Raw genomic sequence first — 18950 nt, 5'->3', positions numbered from 1 at the left:
TAACCAATATTATATACTGAGTACAGGTTATAGGAGAGCATGTAATAAAGGGATGCAACCTAATCTGAGGAAGTTTCAGCAAGAATTCCCGAGGAAATGGCCTTAGATCTGAGATCTGGAGAGTGTATAGGAATAAAAAGGGAGAGTGTCCCAGATAGAGTAGGGAAAATGTGCAAAGGTCCTATGCACTTTAGAAAACCAGTGTAGCTGAAGTGCAGAGTGTTGGGGAGAGCCTAAAATGAAACGAATAGGAAGAAGTCCTTAAGAGTCAGGCTAGGGCTGGGGATATAGCTCAGTTGGTAGAGTGCTTGCCTCGCAAGCACAAGGCCCTGGGTTCAATCCCCAGCACCACAAAAAAAAAAAAAAAAAAAAAAAAAAAAAAAGAGAGACAGGCTATTCAGTGTCTTATATCCTGTGAGCTATGGACACCATATGATATGACCAGATATATGTTTTGAAAAGTTCTCTCAGTGTGCAAAGGGAGTAAGCTTTTGTATGTAATACAAGATAGGGGTTCAACTTCATTCTTTTTCATGTGGATGTCAGTTATCCCTGCATATTTGTCAAAAAGACCATTCTTTCCCTATTGAATTGTCTTAGCAGTGTCATCGAAAATCAATTGACCATCTGGACTCTCAGTTCTCCTCCATTTACATGTCTGTCATTATGCCAGTACCACATAGACTTGATTGCTGGAGCTTTGTTAGAAAGTTTTGAAATTGAGAAGTGAGTCCTCCAATTTTGTTTTTTCAGGATAGTTTTGGCTATTCATTGGGCAGGATGCATGGGCGTGGGACACATTTTAATGATTTATCCTAAAATCCTACTGTAGCTAAATTAGAGATTGGAGAAGTATATTTTCTTTCACATGGCATAATTTTTATTCAAACCACAAAAGAAAACCCAACCCAATATTTATCCAGGGCAGAATTCTTAAGTATGAATGATGCAGGTGAAACAGATAAGTGGAAAATGTGGTTGACAGCTGTCTCTATTATAGCCAGGCCAGCAGAGTCAGGATGACCATCTGGCAGAGCTGATCCTTATAGTCCCAGTGGGGAGGGGGATCTGAGGACCATCTTTGCTCTGAAGCTCTTCTATTTGAGGGAAGCCAGTATCCTTTATTCTTTCTGCCTTGTGTGTCTCAGGGAACTGGACCCCATCCTGACTGAGGTCACTTTAATGAATGCCCGTAGTGAGCTGTACCTACGCTTCCTCAGGAAGAGGATCAGCTCGGATTTTGAGGTGGGGGACTCCATGGCCTCAGAAGAAGTAAAGCAAGGTAAAACATGTTCCCCATAATCTTTGGGCAGGCTGGCTTAAATAGTTGACACTGTCTTCTTTCTCATAGTTAAGCCACAGATTTCCTACTAAGGAAATAACTACGACTTGTTAGCTTCTATGGGTCTCTAGCCAAATTGACTCTCAGGAAGAAATTTCAGTGCACCATGGCTTAGAAATAGACTGGACCTTTAGGGGCCATCTTAATATTTTATAGGCAAGGAAAACTGATGCTCAGTTTAAATGATTTGCCTCTGGTCTTTCCCCTACGTATAGCTTTATGACAGCTCTGGTTTAGTTTCATTGTTAGATTTGTGGAGATGTGCACATGATAGATAGTTTAAATATTACAAAAAGACTTATTTAACTGGACCAGGAAACTTTGGGGAATGATAGAAATGTTATAAAAATTAGGGCCACACCGTGTGCCGTGGCACATGCCTGTAATCCCAGCGGCTGGGGAGGCTGAGGCAGGAGAATCATGAGTTCAAAGCCAGCCTCAGCAAAAGTGAGTCACTAAGCAACTCAGTAAGACCCTGTCTCTAAATAAAATACAAAAATAGGGCTGGGGATGTGGCTCAGTGGTTGAGTGCCCCTGAGTTCAATCGCCAGTACCAAAAAACAAAACAAAACAAAACAAAAAAACCTTCGGCCAGGGATATGGCTTAGTGTTAGGGCACTTCCATGGCATGTGTGAGGTCCTGGGTTTGATTCCCAACAATAAAAAAAAGAAAAAAACAAGACATATTACAAAACTTGATTGTGGAAATTATTGCACAATCTATAAAGTTATTTAAAATCATTGAATTATATGTATATAGTAGATAAATTTGTAAATTATACCTCAATAAAATGTTTTAAAAATATATAATGCAGAGGAAGTTTTTATCCCCAGCCTTCTAGTTCTATCACTCACAATTTTTTTTTTTTTTTTTTTTTTTTTGAGGAAAGGTACTGGGGATTGAACCCAGAGGCACTCTGCCACTGAGCTACATCCCCAGCCCTGTTTTATATTTTATTTTGAGATAGAGTCCTGCTAAGTTGTTTAGGGCCTCAGCCTCCTCAGTTGCTGGGATTATAGTAGTGAACCACCATGCCCAGCTCCACTACTCACAATTTTTGAAGGGATAAATGACAATTGAAAAAACATGGGGCACAGTCTAACTTCACTTACAGATTGATTCTCCAGTACTACTTGTTGCTGTTGCTGTTTTGAAATGGAGTCTCACTATGTTGCCTGGGTTGGTCTCCAACTCCTGGGTTCAAGGGATCTTCCCTCCTCCACCTCCTGAGTAGCTGGGACTAGAGGCATAGACTACTGTGCCCACCTGACTCTCCAGGTTTTTAACATGACCATTTTGGGCTGGGGATATAGCTCAGTTGGTAGTGTTTGCCTTGCATGCACAAGGCCCTGGGGTCAGTCCCCAACACTGCAAAAAAAAAAAGATGACCATTTTCCCAATGCAGTGGTGCATGCCTTTAGTCCCAGATACATGGGACACTAAGGCTTGAGCCTGGATGTTCAAACCAGCCTGGGACCCCATTGAGACATTGTCTTCTTTAAAAAAATAATCTTCAAATTCCTGCTGAACAAGTATCTTCAGGGTTCCTAAACTGGGGATTTGAGACCTATCCAGTGTCTTTGGCACTCTACTTGGATTGTACCAATAGGATGTGGCAAGGAATTTACTGAATCAGCATTTAAAGGCAGATGTATTCTCATTAGGAGTTTGGTGCTCATCAATGTTCATACTGTTTAAAGCTATGTTGTCCAATATAGTAGCCAGCAGCCACATGTAACCATTGAAATTCAAATTTAATTAAAATTATATTTTAAACTTTAGCTCCTCAATCCCATTAACTACATTTGAAGTACTTAGTAGCTGCCATGGCTGTTGGCTAGGATATTGGACAACATAAATATAGAATATTTCATCATCACAGAAACTCCTATTGAATAGTGCCAGTTTATTGAATGAAATGGTCTGTATCCAATATATTTCAGTCTTTGCCCTGGAAACCTGTATCTTTTGACCCCTAGTAATTAATCCTAGGGGAATAATAAAAATGGAGTAAAAAGTTGTTTATACCAAAGTCTACACTGTTGCCTCCCAATTACTATGATCTCCTATTATCTCTAATAGTGGCAAAACATTTGGCAATAACCCAGATGTCTAAAAACAGAAGACTGGTTAAAATAATATGGATTATCTGCATAACCATTAAGAATAAGTAAGCTAGCCATGCGCAGAGGCATACACCTATAATCCCAGGAAGCTGAGGCAGGAGGATCACAAGTTCAAAGCCAGCCTCAGCCTCAGTGCTAGGGATATAGTCTCAGTGGTAGAGTGCTTGCCTAGCATGTGTGAAACCCTGGGTACAATTCACAATACCACAGAGGGGAAAAAAAATGATAAATTAAGCCAGGCATAGTGGCATACTCCTGTAATCCCAGTGACTCAGGAGGCTGAAACAGGAAGATCACAAATTTGAACTAACCTTGGCAAGTTTAAGGCCAACCTGGGCAACTTAGCAAGGCTCCATCTCAAAATAAAAAGGGTTAGGGATGTAGCTCATTGATAAAACTCCCTTGGGTTCAATCCCCAGTACCAAAAAAAGTAAGCTAAAGTGAAGAAAAAATAAAGGCCTATAGAAACTTGGAAAATATAATTTTTAAAGCAAAATAAAAATTGCATTTGTACTGATTATAACTATGTAAAACCATGTACCTATTTGGAACAAAAATTAAAAAGGAACCTTAAAAAAATGAAAAAAGTTGCTCCCATTCCCTTGGGGAAAGAAAATGAGTATTCATGTCTTTGCTGTCCCCTAGAGCACCAGAAGTGCCTGGACAAACTCCTCAATAACTGCCTACTGAGCTGTACCATGCAGGAACTAATTGGCTTGTATATTACCATGGAGGAGTACTTCATGAGAGAGACTGTCAATAAGGTAGGACAAAGGACAAATCTATGGGGCTGCTTATCCCAAGAAGTTAAGCTAAAGGAAGTAGCTGAGTCCTATCATGTTTCTTGGTCCTGCTTTTTATTTATTTTTATTATTATTATTATTATTATTAATTTAATTATTTTGGAACCAGGGATTGAAGCAGGGCACTTAACTACCGAGCCATATCCTCAGTCCTTTTTTGCATTTTATTTAGACATGGAGTCTCACTGAATTGCTCAGTGCCTCACTGAGTTGCCAAAGTTAGCTTTGAACTTGCAATCCTCCTGCCTCAGCTTCCTGACCCACTGGGATTATAGGCATGTGCCACTGTGCCAGGCTTGGTCCTGCTTTAAGAATAATTTTACATGTGGACTGAGTGGCACTGCTTTATATGGTTCTTACTATACTCTTGTCATAACTCTTCATACACACAGTTGGAACTTCTTTCCCAAAGAATACAAAAGAAGAGCTCAGCTCCCAAGGGAGCCTACTTGTTCCCAACCTTCCTAGAGGTTTGTGGGTGAGGAGCCTTGGGGAAGTAGGGCCTCCTATGTCTGATATCCTAGGTGATGGATGTTTCCAAGACAAAGGCCCTCAATGTTAAATTTCCTGATGTAGTAATCAATAGGTAAGCTAGCTAGTTTGGCAAACTTGTGACAATATGCCATATTACTCTGAGCGCAGTGGCCATGCCTGTAATCCCAGTAGCTTGGGAGGAGGCTGAGTCAGGAGGATCAAGAGTTCAAAGCCAGCCTCAGCAACTTAGCAAGGCACTAAGCAACTCAGTGAGACCCTGTCTCTAAATAAAAATGCAAAAAAGGGTTGGGGGTGTGGTTTGATGCTTAAGTCCCCCTAGTTCAATTCCGGGTACCCCCAAAAAATATATATATATATATATATATATTCCATGTTGTGAGAAACATGGGCAAGTTATAGAAAAGAGAGCAAAGCCAGGGCTGTACAACCAGAACCATCTGGCACATGACATGCAGAACGGGAATACTCACTGAGTGTTTTGTTTTTGGGGTAGGCTGTGGCTCTTGATACCTATGAGAAGGGTCAGTTGACATCCAGCATGGTAGATGATGTCTTCTACATTGTTAAGAAGTGCATTGGGCGGGCTCTATCCAGTTCCAGCATCGACTGTCTCTGTGCCATGATCAACCTTGCCACCACAGAACTAGAGGCTGACTTCAGGTACAGTTGACTCCCTTTCTCCTCAGGCATAAAGGTCCTAGTAGTGGTTGATTCCTGAACCTATTTGTTTCTTAATTTTCTTTATGTTTCTAGTTCAGTTCTGTATAAGCTATAAACCCCTATCTTTAACACAACATCCTTGGCTCCCAGCAGATGTCTGTCAACCTTAAGTGCCAATTAAGTGCCATTTCTGTTCCCTCCACTGGGATGAAGGGATCATTGGCCTGAAACCCAAGAAGGAAAAGAGGTGAATCAGGTGAAGACAGTAGTTATAATAATGATCATAGTTACTATTTATGCAAGCCAGGCACTGCTAATTCCTTACTCCTTTTTAGTTCTGTAACAACCCTATGAGGTAAGAACTGTTAGCTATATTTTGTAGATGTGGGAAACTGGGGCTTAACAAGATTGTACCTGTATGTCAAAGATTACCCACCCCATAAGTGACAGAATAGAGTCCAAAACTGATTCAAACCTTTCCTCTCAACACCTACATGGTACTGCCTTTCAATAAACTATACTACCTCCTCTTTGTTGGAGCTCAGTAGTGATAACTGAAAGCCTCATTAGAAGTAAATTGGCTAAAGGGACAACTACAATGACATCATCAATAGCATTGTAGAATTGACAGTGCATCTACTGACCAGAAGCTGGATCCTTCCTTCCCCTTCCCCCAACTCTGCTACTGAATAAATTGGTGTCTCATCATTGGGAAAAAAAAGTCCAATCTCCTCTGTATATTTTTGTATCCTTGAGGGAGTATGGGTCACTGTCATACCCTGGCTCCTAAGGTCTCCTATAGTGTTCTACAAGATTGGTTATCTTCCCAGAAAGTAAATGGTGCTGCTGGGTTAGGGTTGTGGACACTTCATTTCTACTGTCCTGGAGGCCAGGTTGAGCACTGTTACTCCCCATATGCCATTCTACCCCGCAGGGATGTTTTGTGTAACAAGCTGCGGATAGGCTTCCCAGCCACCACCTTACAGGACATCCAGCGTGGGGTGACAAGTGCCGTGAACATCATGCACAGCAGCCTCCAACAGGGCAAATTTGACACAAAAGGCATCGAGAGCACTGATGAAGCCAAGCTGTCCTTTCTGGTAGGTAACCCAGAGATCCAGCTGGGTCAGTTTTTCTTGATAGGTTGAACTGTTACCTCTAAGCCACAGTATAAAAAGCCTCAAAGTGAAGACTTTGCCTTTAGTATCTATACAGAAAATCTCCTCTAAGAGATTCTTATCCAGGGACCTACTCTGAGCAGCCTGACATGCCTCTTTTGGAGGGGGTAAGTCAGTGCTGGGGATTGAACCCAAGGCCTCACACATGCTGGGCAAGCACCCTACCACTGAGCCACACCCCCAGCCTAGATATGCACCTTTCCATGCTGGAAGACTGGGCTCCTCAGCTTTCCAAGACCTCTGCCTAGTACTTCAGGGGTCCCACTGGGTGTCCAGTTTGGTGTGCATCTGCCACAAAATCAACTAACATCTGTCAGGCCTCCAGTCTGCCTCTCTGAGGAGAGGCCCACAGAAGGAGTAGGTGCTAATGCTTTAGGCCTACCAAGACTGCTTTTCTAGCACATTCCTCTGGAAAGGTGACCCTGTTATAGCCCTTAGCTGCTTAATATGAATGACAGATACAGTTGAAGCAGTGAGTCTTACCAGTTTTGTGACAGCTGAAAAAGGAGAAGCATGGAAGATGAAAGGATTTATACAGGGTAGTAGCGAGTTCATGATGAGTCACTGGGAACACAGGACTCTGAAGCTCATTATCAGACCTCTCTGACACATTCCGCTTGGCCTGAGTGGTAACAGCACTGTCATGAGTCCATTGTACTTCATCCTTCACATTGGCTAGCTTCTGAGTTGGCTTCTGAGGCTCAGAGACTGAAGGAAATACCCAACAGCAAAGCTCTCCATCAACAGTCCATAGATGGGGATAGATTTAAAATTGTGTACATACCTTTTCCTAGAAGTGAAGTCCTTAGTCTATATCAGATTATTAAAGGGGTCTGTGACCCCAAAAGAGTTCAGAGCTGTTGCTTTTAGTGACAGAAGTCTCCTAACTTACTAAAATCTACCTTGCCCCTGTGCAGGGGAATCACATTAACCAGTCCGTCAGACACATCCAGTGTGAAGACTGTTTAAGCAGCCCCACTCACTCTTGTCATTGAAAGTATTTTCCCTGGCATGAGTTCTGTTAATTTGGGATGTTGCCAGAAAAGAGGATTAGCTCCAAGAAATTTTTACCTGTGAAATGTGGTACATCTGGAGAACTTTGCCAAATTTTTGAGCAACCAGCATCATGAATGATTTAAATTTCTTATTTTTTCTATTTTTCTCTTTTTGTCTTTTTTCACAGAACTATTCATTTCTGTGTGCAGAACCTTTCACTGGCTTTTTGCTGCCTACCACATGAAAGTTAGATGTCTTTACTTGGTTCATCTATTTAAGTCTTCCCAAGTCTAACCCATTCTCTAACCCATTCTGACTTTCCAGTCCTGTTTTCCACCACTTGACTACACACATCCTCAAGGCTGTCCAGTAAGCCTTCACTCATTCCTTGCTCTGTGAGCACTCCCCATTCAGAAAGCTTCACTGTTGGAGGATCCAGAAGATAAGGCCAAAAAGAAAGGTGGTACTTAATGCTTGATGACAAATTTCCTTATGCCAGACACTTAAAAATGTCATCACTCCCACCACAGAGCCTACCTTTTATGTCACTTTGATTCATTTGGGCTATCAGAATGAATTCCCCAACTGTACTGACATACCATTTTTCATGAGCAGGATAAGCCCAGTGAATCCATGCTTACAAGGATTGTCAGTACAAGGGAAACTTTGAAATCAATACCATCTGAATTCAGATCCATTTTCCTCTTATGACAGTTATTTTAGTGTCCTTAAATGCCTTGGAAACATTTTTGTTGTGGCCTTCATCCTTCAGCTGTCATGACAGTGCAGTTATTTCTCTGGAAACTTATGATGTAAGCAGGTTTGCATTGTGGCATCTTTAGCTTTATCCCTTCATGCCCAGAGTGACCTAAGCAGCACTGTCAACAGTGTGATTCTTCAGTATTGACTGCAAGAAGCCAACAAGGGAAGCAGTCTGAAGAAGGACTTCCCAATCTCAGTGGCTGGAGTTCTGGGATTCTCCTTTTACCTTGAAATCCTTACATTTCTGATTCATGGCTCCTCCCTACTGTGCCCTCTTGGCCATGCCACCAGCAGACTAGTCTAGAGACATTGAGACCTCTCAAATTGCTCCTACTCACAGTCTCTATACTAGTATTTGCAGACCACAGCTGTGCTTATGTGGCATTTAGCTTTCTGTCTCTCCTTCCTTCCATCCTTCCTTTCTCTTTTCTTATAGTACTGGAGATTGAATCCAGGGTCTTACACATACTAGGCAAGTACCTCTGAGCTACATTCCTAGCCTTTTTGTTTTTTGTTTTATTTTGTTTGTGGTGCTGGGGATTGAACCCAGGGTCTTGTGCTTGCAAGGCAAGCACTCTACCAACTGAGCTATCTCCCCAGCCCACCTTTTTGCTTTATTTTTGAGACAGGGTCCTGATAAGTTCCCTAGGCTGGCCTTAAAACTTGTGATCCTCCTACCTCAGCTTCCCAAGTCGCTGGGATTACACTCAGCTGCATCCACCTTTCTCTGAAGAGTCCTCAGTGCCATCTCACTGACCACAGAACAAAGGACCAGCTATTCAGCACAGCACTTAAAGTCCTAGTCAGACCTCATTTACCTATGCAGATCTGTGTCTTTGTCACTCCCTATGTATCTGTGAACTGACTGTTAGTCCCCAAAATATTTCAGGGTTTTTCTGCCCCTCTGCATTTTCTTATATTATCCCTTTTCCAGAGTGCATTCTTTCATTTACTCATTCAACAAAAACTGATTGATAAACTCCTATATGTCAGGCACTGTCCTGGGTTCTAGAGCTGAGCTGCCCAACATATAGCTGCTAGCCACAAGTGGCTATTTAAGTTTACATTTAAAACTAAAAATAAATAAACAAATTTACATTTAATCTGAGTGTAGTGGCAGATGCCCATGATTCTGAGCAACTTAGTAACACTCTTGTCTCAAAAGATAAAAAGGTCTAAGGATATACCTCAGTGGTAGAGTACCCCTGGGTTCAATCCTCAATACTGCAAAAATAAGTAAATAAATAAAAGTCTTTAAAAATTTAAAGTTACATTTAGGGCTGGGTATATAGCTCAGCTGGTAGAGTGCTTGCCTGTCAAGGCCCTGGGTTCAAACCCCAGCACCACCAAAAAAATAAAAAAATTTAAAAAAAATAAAGTTACATTTAAAAGTCGAGTCCCTGACTCATGCAAACCACATTTCAAGTGCTCAGTAACCACATACAGCAAGGGGATGGTATACTAGACAGTGCAGATTTAGAATCGTTCCATTATCAAGAAGTCAAATAGTACTGTACTAGAGATATAGTGGTGGTGAAAACAGGCTAGATCCTGCCCTCATGGACCTCATTCTAATGGAAAAGGCAGATAAGAAACATATTAGATAATATCAGAAAACTATGTACTCTGAAAAAATATCAGTGGGCTGGAGAGTGTAGCAAGGTGATATATAGCTTGTCTAGCATGTAGGAGGCCTAGCAGTACACACACACATCACATAGAACAGTGAGCTGGAGAGAGGCTGATGGGGTATAGAAGTATACTTACCCTCATCTCTTCTCAGAACCGTATCAGCCTTGCAAGTTCAACACAGCTACCAACTCTGCCACAGAGCCTTTCTTGAATTCTGCAGACTAAAGCAGTTTTGCTTTCGTTTAGGTAGCTATAGCAGTTGGTGCCTTGATTATCACTTTTGTCACATACTGTTCCTAGTCACTAGGGCCAAGTAGTAAAAGAAGGAGCTCTCAGCCCAGAGTGCGGACCCCTGAATTCTAATTTTAATCCTAGTTCCAAACATGTGGCCTTGTCACTTTTTTTTTTTTTGGTAGGAATAAACCCAGGGGCACTTAACCACTGAGCCACATCCGTAGCCCTTTTTTTTTTGTATTTATTTAGAGACAGGGTCTCACTGAGTTGCTTAGGACCTCAGCCTCTAGAGCCGCTGGGATTACAGGCACGCACCACTGTACCCAACCAGCCTCATCACTCTTGAGTTTCTGTCCCCATACCTGTTTTATTTTCTTCATAGTATTTATCACCACTTGACATTATGTAATACATACATTTGTTTACTTTTAGCTTTCCCTTCAGGAATGTCAACTCCATGGTAGAGGGTGGTAGTGTGCTGTGTTGAGCTTTGCTCTGTGTATACGTGCATATGCACTGGGAATTGAACCCAACCCTCACACATTGTAAGCACACACTCTACCACTGAGCTATTCCCCTGCCCTGAGGGGGTAGATTTTGTCTGTTTGATGAACTGAACTGCTTTCTCCCCAAATGTCCCCAGTGCATGGCCCATAGCAAGTGCTCAATAAATATTTAGTCAGTAAATGTCGGCTGACCTTGGTAAACTATTTTACCTTCTGAGGATTCTCATTTCCTTCTCCTATAAACAAGGCCTGATAATAATTTGAGGTGGGTATTCAGTAGGGTTAGTGGGATAATAGATGAAAAAATACCTACTGGGTAACAGGTCTCTGGAAGCCCTTGTTTAATGAATGTCAGACCTTATATCCCTAACCCAGGATTGCTAATTTGGAGGCCAGGACTTATCCCAGATCTGTGTATGTGTCATTTCTGTTCTGTAAGTAACATGGAGCAAAAACACCTGGAAACTGGGCTCTCTATCACTACAGTCCTGATGCTTTGCTGTCTTTGCATCAGGCATGGGAAAGGGTGAGCCTGGCTCACCACTCTACCCAGTTCAAGACCTAAGCATCCTACCTGATGACAGTGATGCAGGCTTTTCTTAGCAGGAGTCTGAACTCTAGCAGCCCTCTCTGAGCCTCATGGAATGCAACTGTCAGCCAGTCTGGCATTGAAGTAGGCAGCAAGCCCAATGAACAGGACCTCACATTTTTCCTTCTTCATCTCCCAGGTGACTCTGAACAATGTGGAAGTCTGCAGTGAAAACATCTCCACTCTGAAGAAGACTCTGGAGGTACAAGGGAAATTGCCTGTCAGCTTTTAACAGCGGTAGCTTGCCATTTTGAGAAAGAGCCCTATACTCATCCTGGCGGGGACTGGAGCATTCTCTCAAATAGAACCATACTTAGAGAGAGTCATTAGTGATTGTCATGATAACAAGGCATCTGTGGACCATGGGGAAAGCGCCATCCGTGAGTTGGAAGACCAGAATTCACATTAGATCTTCCAGCTCATATTTGGCATATGACCTTAGCCAAGTCCCTTAACTCTGAGCCTCAGTTCTCTGAACCTTAGTTTTCTCATCTATGAAATGAGATACAAATCTCTACCCTGCTGTACTTTTGGGTTTGTTCAGTGGCCTAATGAAAAACAGGGTGAAAATACTTCACAAAAAAGTGCACTATTTTAATGACAAAGCTTTCTGTGGATATGACATTAGATAAGAAATCCCAAAACCTGTTCCAAGCTAGTAGCTGGGTTTTTATTTGCTAACTTTTTTAGCTGCTGTTATTTTAAAGGAAGCCAGCAAAGTAGAGGAGAAATTTCATGGGCTTTGAAGTCGTATACTGTGGAATTCAAATCTCCACTTGACTGCTAACCAGTTGTGTGGCCTTAGGCAAGTTCAGTAACCTTCCTAAGCCTCAGTCTCCTCACTTTTTAGACAGGAATCATAACTTCTTCCCCACAGGAAGTTATAGTCAAATGAATACAATAATATAAGGCACCTGATACAGACAAGGCATTCAGTGGTACTTATTAATTATAATAATAGTTAAAAATAACAGCATGGCTGGCATGGTGGTGCATGTCTGTAATCCCAGTCCCTTAAGAGGCTGAGGAAGGAGAATTGAAATTGTGCAGCCTCAGCAACTAAGTGAGGCTCTAAGCAATTTAAGAAAGACCCTGTCTCAGCCGGCACAGTGGCACATGCCTGTAATCCCAGCGGCCCCAGAGGCTAAGGCAGGAGAATCAGCCTCAGCAACTTAGAAAGTGCCAAACCACTAAAATAAAATACAAAATAGGGCTAGGGATGTGGCTTAGTGGTCAAGTGCCCCTGCGTTCAATCCCCAGTATCCAAAAAAAGAAAGAGAGAGAGAGAAAGAGACCCTGTCTCAAAAAATAAAAAGGAGGGCTGGGGAGATAGTTCAGCTGGTACAGTGCTTGCCTCACAAGCACAAGGCCCTGAGTTCGATCCCCCTACTGCAAAAAAAAATAAATAAAAAGGACTGGGGATATGGTAAAGCACCTCTGGGTTCAATCCCTAGTACAAAAAAAACAAAACAAGAATAACAGCATGCATCAATCACCTTGTTAAATATTAGGAAATGAGGTGCCCAATTCTTCCCCACTCCTAGACTCAGCCTCTGGGAAAGGAAGGAGGCTGGGTCCTTCCTGCAGTGGGCACTACTACAGAGGTAGAGGCTTTGCAGCAGAGGGAAAGGGCTGCTTGCACAAGCTATTGTGAAGTGGGGGTTGTGCAGACTGAGGAAGAGGCTGGAACCACCACACAGGCCTACTAGCTAACAGAGTTCCTGACTCAGAACATGGAGATATGGACTAAGTTAGGAATTCACCCCAAGAAGGCTCTCAAATGGAATAAAATAAGGTGATGCTCACAATGTACCAATAACATTGTGTCTGTTATGTCATATGTGTTTAACAAGGAGGCTTTCAGCATTGTTTTTAAGTCATAGCACTTTAGATTATATTCTTAGAGTCATCCTGTTTGGGTTTTATTTATTTTTTTTTTAATTTGTTTTGTTTGATTTTGGTAATGGAGTTTTAACCCAGGGGCACTTTACCACTGAGCTACATCCCCAGCCCTTTTTGTTTTTTATTTTAAGACAGGGTCTTGCTAAGTTGCTGACGCTGGCCTTCAACTTGCGATTACCCTGCCTCAGCCTTCCCAGCCAGTAGGGTTACAGACATGTGCCTCCACATCTTGCCTGGCTTCATCCTTATCAGTCTGTTGGATTTTGAAGTTAAATCTTAGGAAATGTTAGACATTCATAACTGAGAGGTAGAATTAACCAAATGAAAGAAAAGGAGGATAGCAAAAACCAGGGGGGATTTCCCATAAATTTCTCAGCCCCATCAGCAGCCCTTTGAGAGAGGCAGGTCCAGTGGGCTGATGTCCATTTCCAGATGAAGTGAACAGGCTAGTTACAGGCTGAGTGTGGGAGCTGCTGTGGGAACTGGGTCTGCTGCTTGATAGACCAGTCCCTTTGCAGCTTTCCACACTGCTTCTACTATAGCCAAAACAGCACAGACTTTCTAAGGACTACTGTAAGAAGTGTGTGCAGCTCCTGGAAACCCAAAACACCATGAGCTTCAAGTAGGACCCCTGTGGAGTGCTCTACACCTGGGCTGTAGTGCAGTGATTAGGAACAAACACCCTAAAGCCAAAATTCCTGAGCTACAATCCCAGCTCCAAAACCTACTATGGCCTTGGTAAGTTATTAAATTCTCTATGCCTTAGTTAAATCTTAGCTATGACCATTTCCTTTTGAAAGTCAGACCTAAATGCTGAAGAGGTAAAACTATAGCAATAATAGTGTCAGCCAGGCATGGTGACACATGCTTATGATTTGAGTAATTCAGGAGGCTGAAACAGGAGGATCTCAAGTTTGAGGCCAGCATTAACAACTTAGCAAGACCCTTGCTGGGGTTGTAGCTTGAGTGCCTATCACACTCAAGGCACTGGGTTCAACTCTCAGCACCACATAAAAATAAATAAATAAAATAAAGGTATTGAGTCATCTACAACTAAAAAAAATATTTAACAACAACAAAAACCTGTGTCAAAAGAAAAAAGGGCTGTAAATGTTCCTTAGGGGTAAAGGATCCCACAGTTTCAATTCCCAGTACCACAAAATAACAACAGTGAGTGTCTCCTTCATGCTTACTGTGCACCAGGCACTGGCTAAGCACTTTGTTCTTCATCTCATACAATTCACAACCACCAGGGGAACAGGAATCAGTGTTCCTGTTTTATAGACAGGGAAATTGAAGCTCAGAAACTTTAAATCATTTGTCCAAGGTCACTCACCAAATACATGGCTGATCCAGGACTTGAACCTTGAAATATCTGGCTCTGAAGGTATAAAAAATGTCTGGCATGTTTCTTCTTCACCTCCCCTGACACTGATACGCCCCCAACCCCCATATTGCAGTAGGAATTAGGAGCCAAGTGGAGAGCCACCACAATGGAACTCAGGTTTTTTGAAGGCCATGAGGGCTTTTGCCTAGAACAGGTCAAAGCTGCTCATAGAGAAGGCTGGAGAAGCCAGGTGCAGTGGCACATGCCTGTAACCCAGCAACTCGGGAGGCTAAAGCAGGAGGATCACGAGTTCAAGACCAATCTCAGCAACTTATGAGACCCTAAGCAAGTTAGCAAGACCCCATCTCAGAATTTTTAAAAGGGCTGGGATATGGCTCTGTGGTAAAGCACCCCTGAGTTAAATCCCCAGTACCCTGCCCCCAAAATAAAAAGGCTGGAGGAGGAGAGATGGCTGGTTACATATTGCCCTCCTCTGCCCCTCCTCACATTCCCACTCCATGGCATGGGCATGCTTAGTAGTCTAAAGCTGTGATCTCCCCTAGAGTGACTGCACCAAGCTGTTCAGCCAGGGCATTGGAGGTGAGCAGGCCCAGGCCAAGTTTGACAGCTGCCTTTCTGACTTGGCTGCTGTGTCCAACAAATTCCGAGACCTTCTGCAGGTAAGTCCCAGGTTGAGCTGCTGCGTGAATCCTGAACTTGAGCGCTACTCTGAGAAGACTCTTAACTGGCTTACTGTGAACTCGTGTGCAAGGAAATGGGAAGAACAGTGAGGGAATAGCATGTAAGCCACTGAAGTTATGTGAATCCCTGAGACTAAAGGCCCCACTGATTTTTCAGCAATGCAGTTGTTACATTGACAAGCCAGCTCTAGAGTCTCCAGTTGGTACTTCAGAAAGATGCTCCGAGTTACCACAAGGTTACTCTGCCTTGCTGTTTGCCCTTAGTCACAGGTGCTGCCAAGCACCAGGCACCATGAAATCCTCTTTTGAGAGTTTACTAGAACAACCTCAGGATCTCATCCTGAACCTGCACAGATCTGGAAAAGGACACTTTGTTCTTGGATCCTTTTATAAGCATGATCACTCTGCTACCCACAGGGTCTCAGAGGTATAAGAGTGCCCTCTTGAGGGAGGGTTGGAAGAGAACTAGAAGAGGTGGGGCATGTGTGACTGATGTGTCTCTGTCCTGTCATTGTGTAGGAAGGGCTGACGGAACTCAACAGCACAGCAGTCAAACCACAGGTGCAGCCTTGGATCAACACCTTTCTCTCTGTCTCCCACAACATCGAGGAGGTCAGCCTGACCACTGCAGTCCACAAGCCCAGGCTTACCCCTCCCCCACCCCAGTGGGAGGGCTGTGGAGCCATCTGAGCACACTAGACCTTATGTGTGCTGCCCAGATGCCTCCCTCTCGAAGACTAGGTTCCTCCTGAGAAACAGTTTGTTGCTGCATCAGAGACAATGTGAAGGGAGTTTGCCTGGACCTGACATCTCTTTTTATTCAGGCTCTTTTTGCCCCACCTCTTAGACTTAAGAGGTTTTTTTCCCCCTAGCCTAGTGATGTCACTCCTGTAAAACATGAGCTGCAGGAGGGAACAGACGGCCAGGAGCCTTGCCGCAGTCTGTCACTGCTCCACAGCCTGGGGCTCTTCACTGGCTAAAGGTGTGATGCAGCAGTTCTGCCAGCCTGGCAGACAAGCTGGTTCTGAACTGGAGGAGTCAGAAACTAGAGAGGAAGGACCTCTTACATTGTTTTCATTGAGGAGTAAAGAAGGGGTGGGAATAAATGGTACTTCTTAGAGGTCCATGTTGACCCCCCCTTGCTTTGTGACAATAGGAAGAATTCAATGACTATGAGGCCAATGACCCTTGGGTACAACAGTTCATCCTTAACCTGGAACAACAGATGGCAGAGTTCAAGGTGAGTGGGGGCTTAGGGAACTACTCATCTCTGCCTATATCACTGTTTATGGCTTATCACACCTACTGCCAACTCTGAAAGCCCTTCAGGGCCCCAGCCTTGGAAACACTCACCCATGGTCTTATGTAACTATCCCCCTCTGCTGAAGACTCCAGTGAGGGGCAGAGGGGCTAGGTAGGACTTCACTGATACCACGCCTCTGTGCAGGCCAGCCTGTCCCCAGTCATCTATGACAGCCTGACCAGCCTCATGACCAGCCTTGTTGCCGTCGAGTTGGAGAAAGTGGTGCTGAAATCCACCTTTAACCGGGTAAGGTCAAGGGAGCACAAATTCACACCTCCATCTTCTGAAGAAGTAAGTCATGCCACCCTAAAACTTGAATCCTCTCTGCCACAGGCCCTGCATTTCTGGGCCCAGTCCTGCCCTGGCTTCTGATGCCCTAGAGCAAAAGAGCCATACAGCACTGCCTGAAGCCCAGCTGGCCTTGCTTCTCAGTTCAGGGTGACTGGAGACTAGCACTGCTTGTCCACAGGGCTAGGCCTTAACCAGTGTTGGCTTGTGTTCTCCTGTAGCTGGGTGGTCTGCAATTTGACAAAGAACTGAGGTCACTCATTGCCTACCTTACCACGGTGACAACCTGGACCATCAGGGACAAGTTTGCCCGGCTCTCCCAGATGGCCACAATCCTCAATCTGGAGCGGGTATGTGGAGCTTTCTCAGCCTAGCCAAGAAAAGATGACTGGAAAGAGGCAAAAAACAAAATTTTGGATCCCTGCCACTTCTTCATGTCTGCTAGCAGCCCAACCCTGTGGGATACCTTCCCCTTCCTAGGTACCCTGCTTTGCGCTTGGTGGAGCCCAGGGCCCTCAGGATAGCCCTCACCTTGCTGAGTGGTTTGTTCTTCCCCACAGGTGACCGAGATCCTGGATTACTGGGGTGCCAACTCTGGCCCATTGACATGGCGCCTCACCCCTGCTGAAGTGCGCCAGGTGCTGGCTCTGCGAATAGACTTCCGCAGTGAGGACATCAAAAGGCTGCGCCTATAGCTGCCAGAGTGAGCCCAGCCAGCCCATCACACTTCAAGGACTGGTTCCTCAGTAGCCATAGCTGAGAAGCTACATGAGGCCCTCTGGCTTCTGGAACTCTTGACAGCTCAGGACCATTCAACTATGGATAGTAGAAAACAAGGCCTAGACTTAGTCCATTCTTGGCCCTCAGACCTAGCTGGGTGGTGCTCTGGGAACAGCTTTTCCCCACCAAGAGAGGTGGGGAGAGCCAAGACAGGCAGCATGTGGCCTAGGCTAGCCTTCTGTGTGGGTGGTCATTCTCTTACCCACAAACACTGCAGCAAACATGCTGCCCCTGCCAGCCTTGGAGGACCTGGGTTCATCTGGGGACTTGGGAATTAGGTTTGACTAGAGGCTGTGATGTTTACAAATAAACATCAGAATAAAGACACTACTAAGATGCCACAGTGTGCTGGTTCCAGGGAGGGCTGGCTGCTCTGAGGCAGGGCAGGTCTACCACAGTTGTACTGAAAAGTGAAGTTAAATGACTAAAGCCTCAGCCTCCTCCCACATTTAACGCAATACTCAGCCACCTCCAGGACTCAAATGACCACAGGAGCCCTCATTCAATCCTATACCCTCACCCCCATTTCAGACCCTCAGCTCCAGAAGCTGAATCACACCAAGGCCATTTTCCTATAGTGCCAAGAGAAGTGGGAATGGCTCCCAGCAGGAACAAGAAAGAGCTTTCTGAGGACAATCATGAAGGGCAAAGTGAATTTATTCCAAGATATCCACCTTGAGAAGCCATTGCCCACAGGCACTGGGTCCTTTGGCACTGTCTGTAGTGTTGCTGGTTAAGGCCTGGGTGGATAGGAAATTGCTGCAGGACCCCACAGAACAGCCACCCTCACAACCCACACCCCCAGGAGAGCTGAGAAATTAGGGATAAGCATGTCTACAACTCTTAAAAGACAGGTTACAGGAAATGTCTCAAAGGGCATCTACAGGCCAAAGGATTCCCCAGCTACTTGGTATGGTTGGTTGTTATCCCCTTCCTCCAGGGTCCTAGTGGAGAGAAGGCCAAGGCCTACACTGGAACATGAGATTTGTAAAGGCCATATAGGACACAGCTTAGAAACTTCCTGAGTCCAGATGGAGCAGAAGCCAAGCCTCAGCTACTGTCAACCAGGATCTACAGTCATGTCCCAGAGCACTGCCTCACTTGCCCAAGTCTTGCTTCCTTTGGGAGCAGATGCAAAGAAGTAAGTGGGGGCATAGTAGACCCACATGGGAAAGAGGGAAGGGAAAGGCAGTTCCAGGTGTTGCCTGCTTCAGAGGGCTCAGCTTCATGGAAAGGCATCAGGAGGAGACCTCACTCCTTAGAAGTTGCAGACTCAGGCCCTGAGTGTCCACTTCCACCAGATGGACGCTGTATTTGCCAAGGCC

At 44.3% G+C, this 18950-nt stretch overlaps 2 protein-coding genes across 13 annotated transcripts in view; one reads left to right on the top strand and one right to left on the bottom strand.

Moving 5' to 3' along the window:
• The window catches only part of Cog4 (component of oligomeric golgi complex 4), a 27236-nt gene extending 9259 nt beyond the window's left edge, over positions 1 to 17977 (top strand). The window contains exons 9-19 of the mRNA XM_047527937.1: positions 1149 to 1282; positions 4115 to 4233; positions 5261 to 5427; positions 6362 to 6527; positions 11464 to 11526; positions 15117 to 15233; positions 15774 to 15866; positions 16411 to 16494; positions 16702 to 16803; positions 17067 to 17195; positions 17406 to 17977. Coding sequence (XP_047383893.1) covers positions 1149 to 1282; positions 4115 to 4233; positions 5261 to 5427; positions 6362 to 6527; positions 11464 to 11526; positions 15117 to 15233; positions 15774 to 15866; positions 16411 to 16494; positions 16702 to 16803; positions 17067 to 17195; positions 17406 to 17540 — 1309 coding nt within the window. The 3' untranslated portion in view covers positions 17541 to 17977. The remainder of the gene's footprint in view (positions 1 to 1148; positions 1283 to 4114; positions 4234 to 5260; positions 5428 to 6361; positions 6528 to 11463; positions 11527 to 15116; positions 15234 to 15773; positions 15867 to 16410; positions 16495 to 16701; positions 16804 to 17066; positions 17196 to 17405) is intronic.
• Fcsk (fucose kinase) overlaps positions 1 to 18950 on the bottom strand; it is a 36856-nt gene that overhangs the window by 1102 nt on the left and 16804 nt on the right. For 9 of the 12 annotated variants that reach the window (XM_047527924.1, XM_047527933.1, XM_047527935.1 and 6 more), the window contains 5 exons: positions 17377 to 18950; positions 17115 to 17233; positions 11310 to 11520; positions 10131 to 10216; positions 7089 to 7313 (listed from right to left, as the gene is read on the bottom strand). In XM_047527924.1, coding sequence (XP_047383880.1) covers positions 18864 to 18950 — 87 coding nt within the window. In that variant the 3' untranslated portion in view covers positions 7089 to 7313; positions 10131 to 10216; positions 11310 to 11520; positions 17115 to 17233; positions 17377 to 18863. Of the gene's footprint in view, positions 1 to 5237; positions 5652 to 7088; positions 7314 to 10130; positions 10217 to 11309; positions 11521 to 17114; positions 17234 to 17376 lie in introns of all 12 variants that reach the window. The other 3 variants (XM_047527928.1, XM_047527931.1, XM_047527932.1) reach the window with 3 other exon arrangements.

The sequence above is a fragment of the Sciurus carolinensis genome, chromosome 16 (genome assembly GCF_902686445.1).
Source record: "Sciurus carolinensis chromosome 16, mSciCar1.2, whole genome shotgun sequence".
Taxonomy (NCBI): domain Eukaryota; kingdom Metazoa; phylum Chordata; class Mammalia; order Rodentia; family Sciuridae; genus Sciurus; species Sciurus carolinensis.
This window is presented reverse-complemented; position numbering and strand designations above follow the sequence as displayed.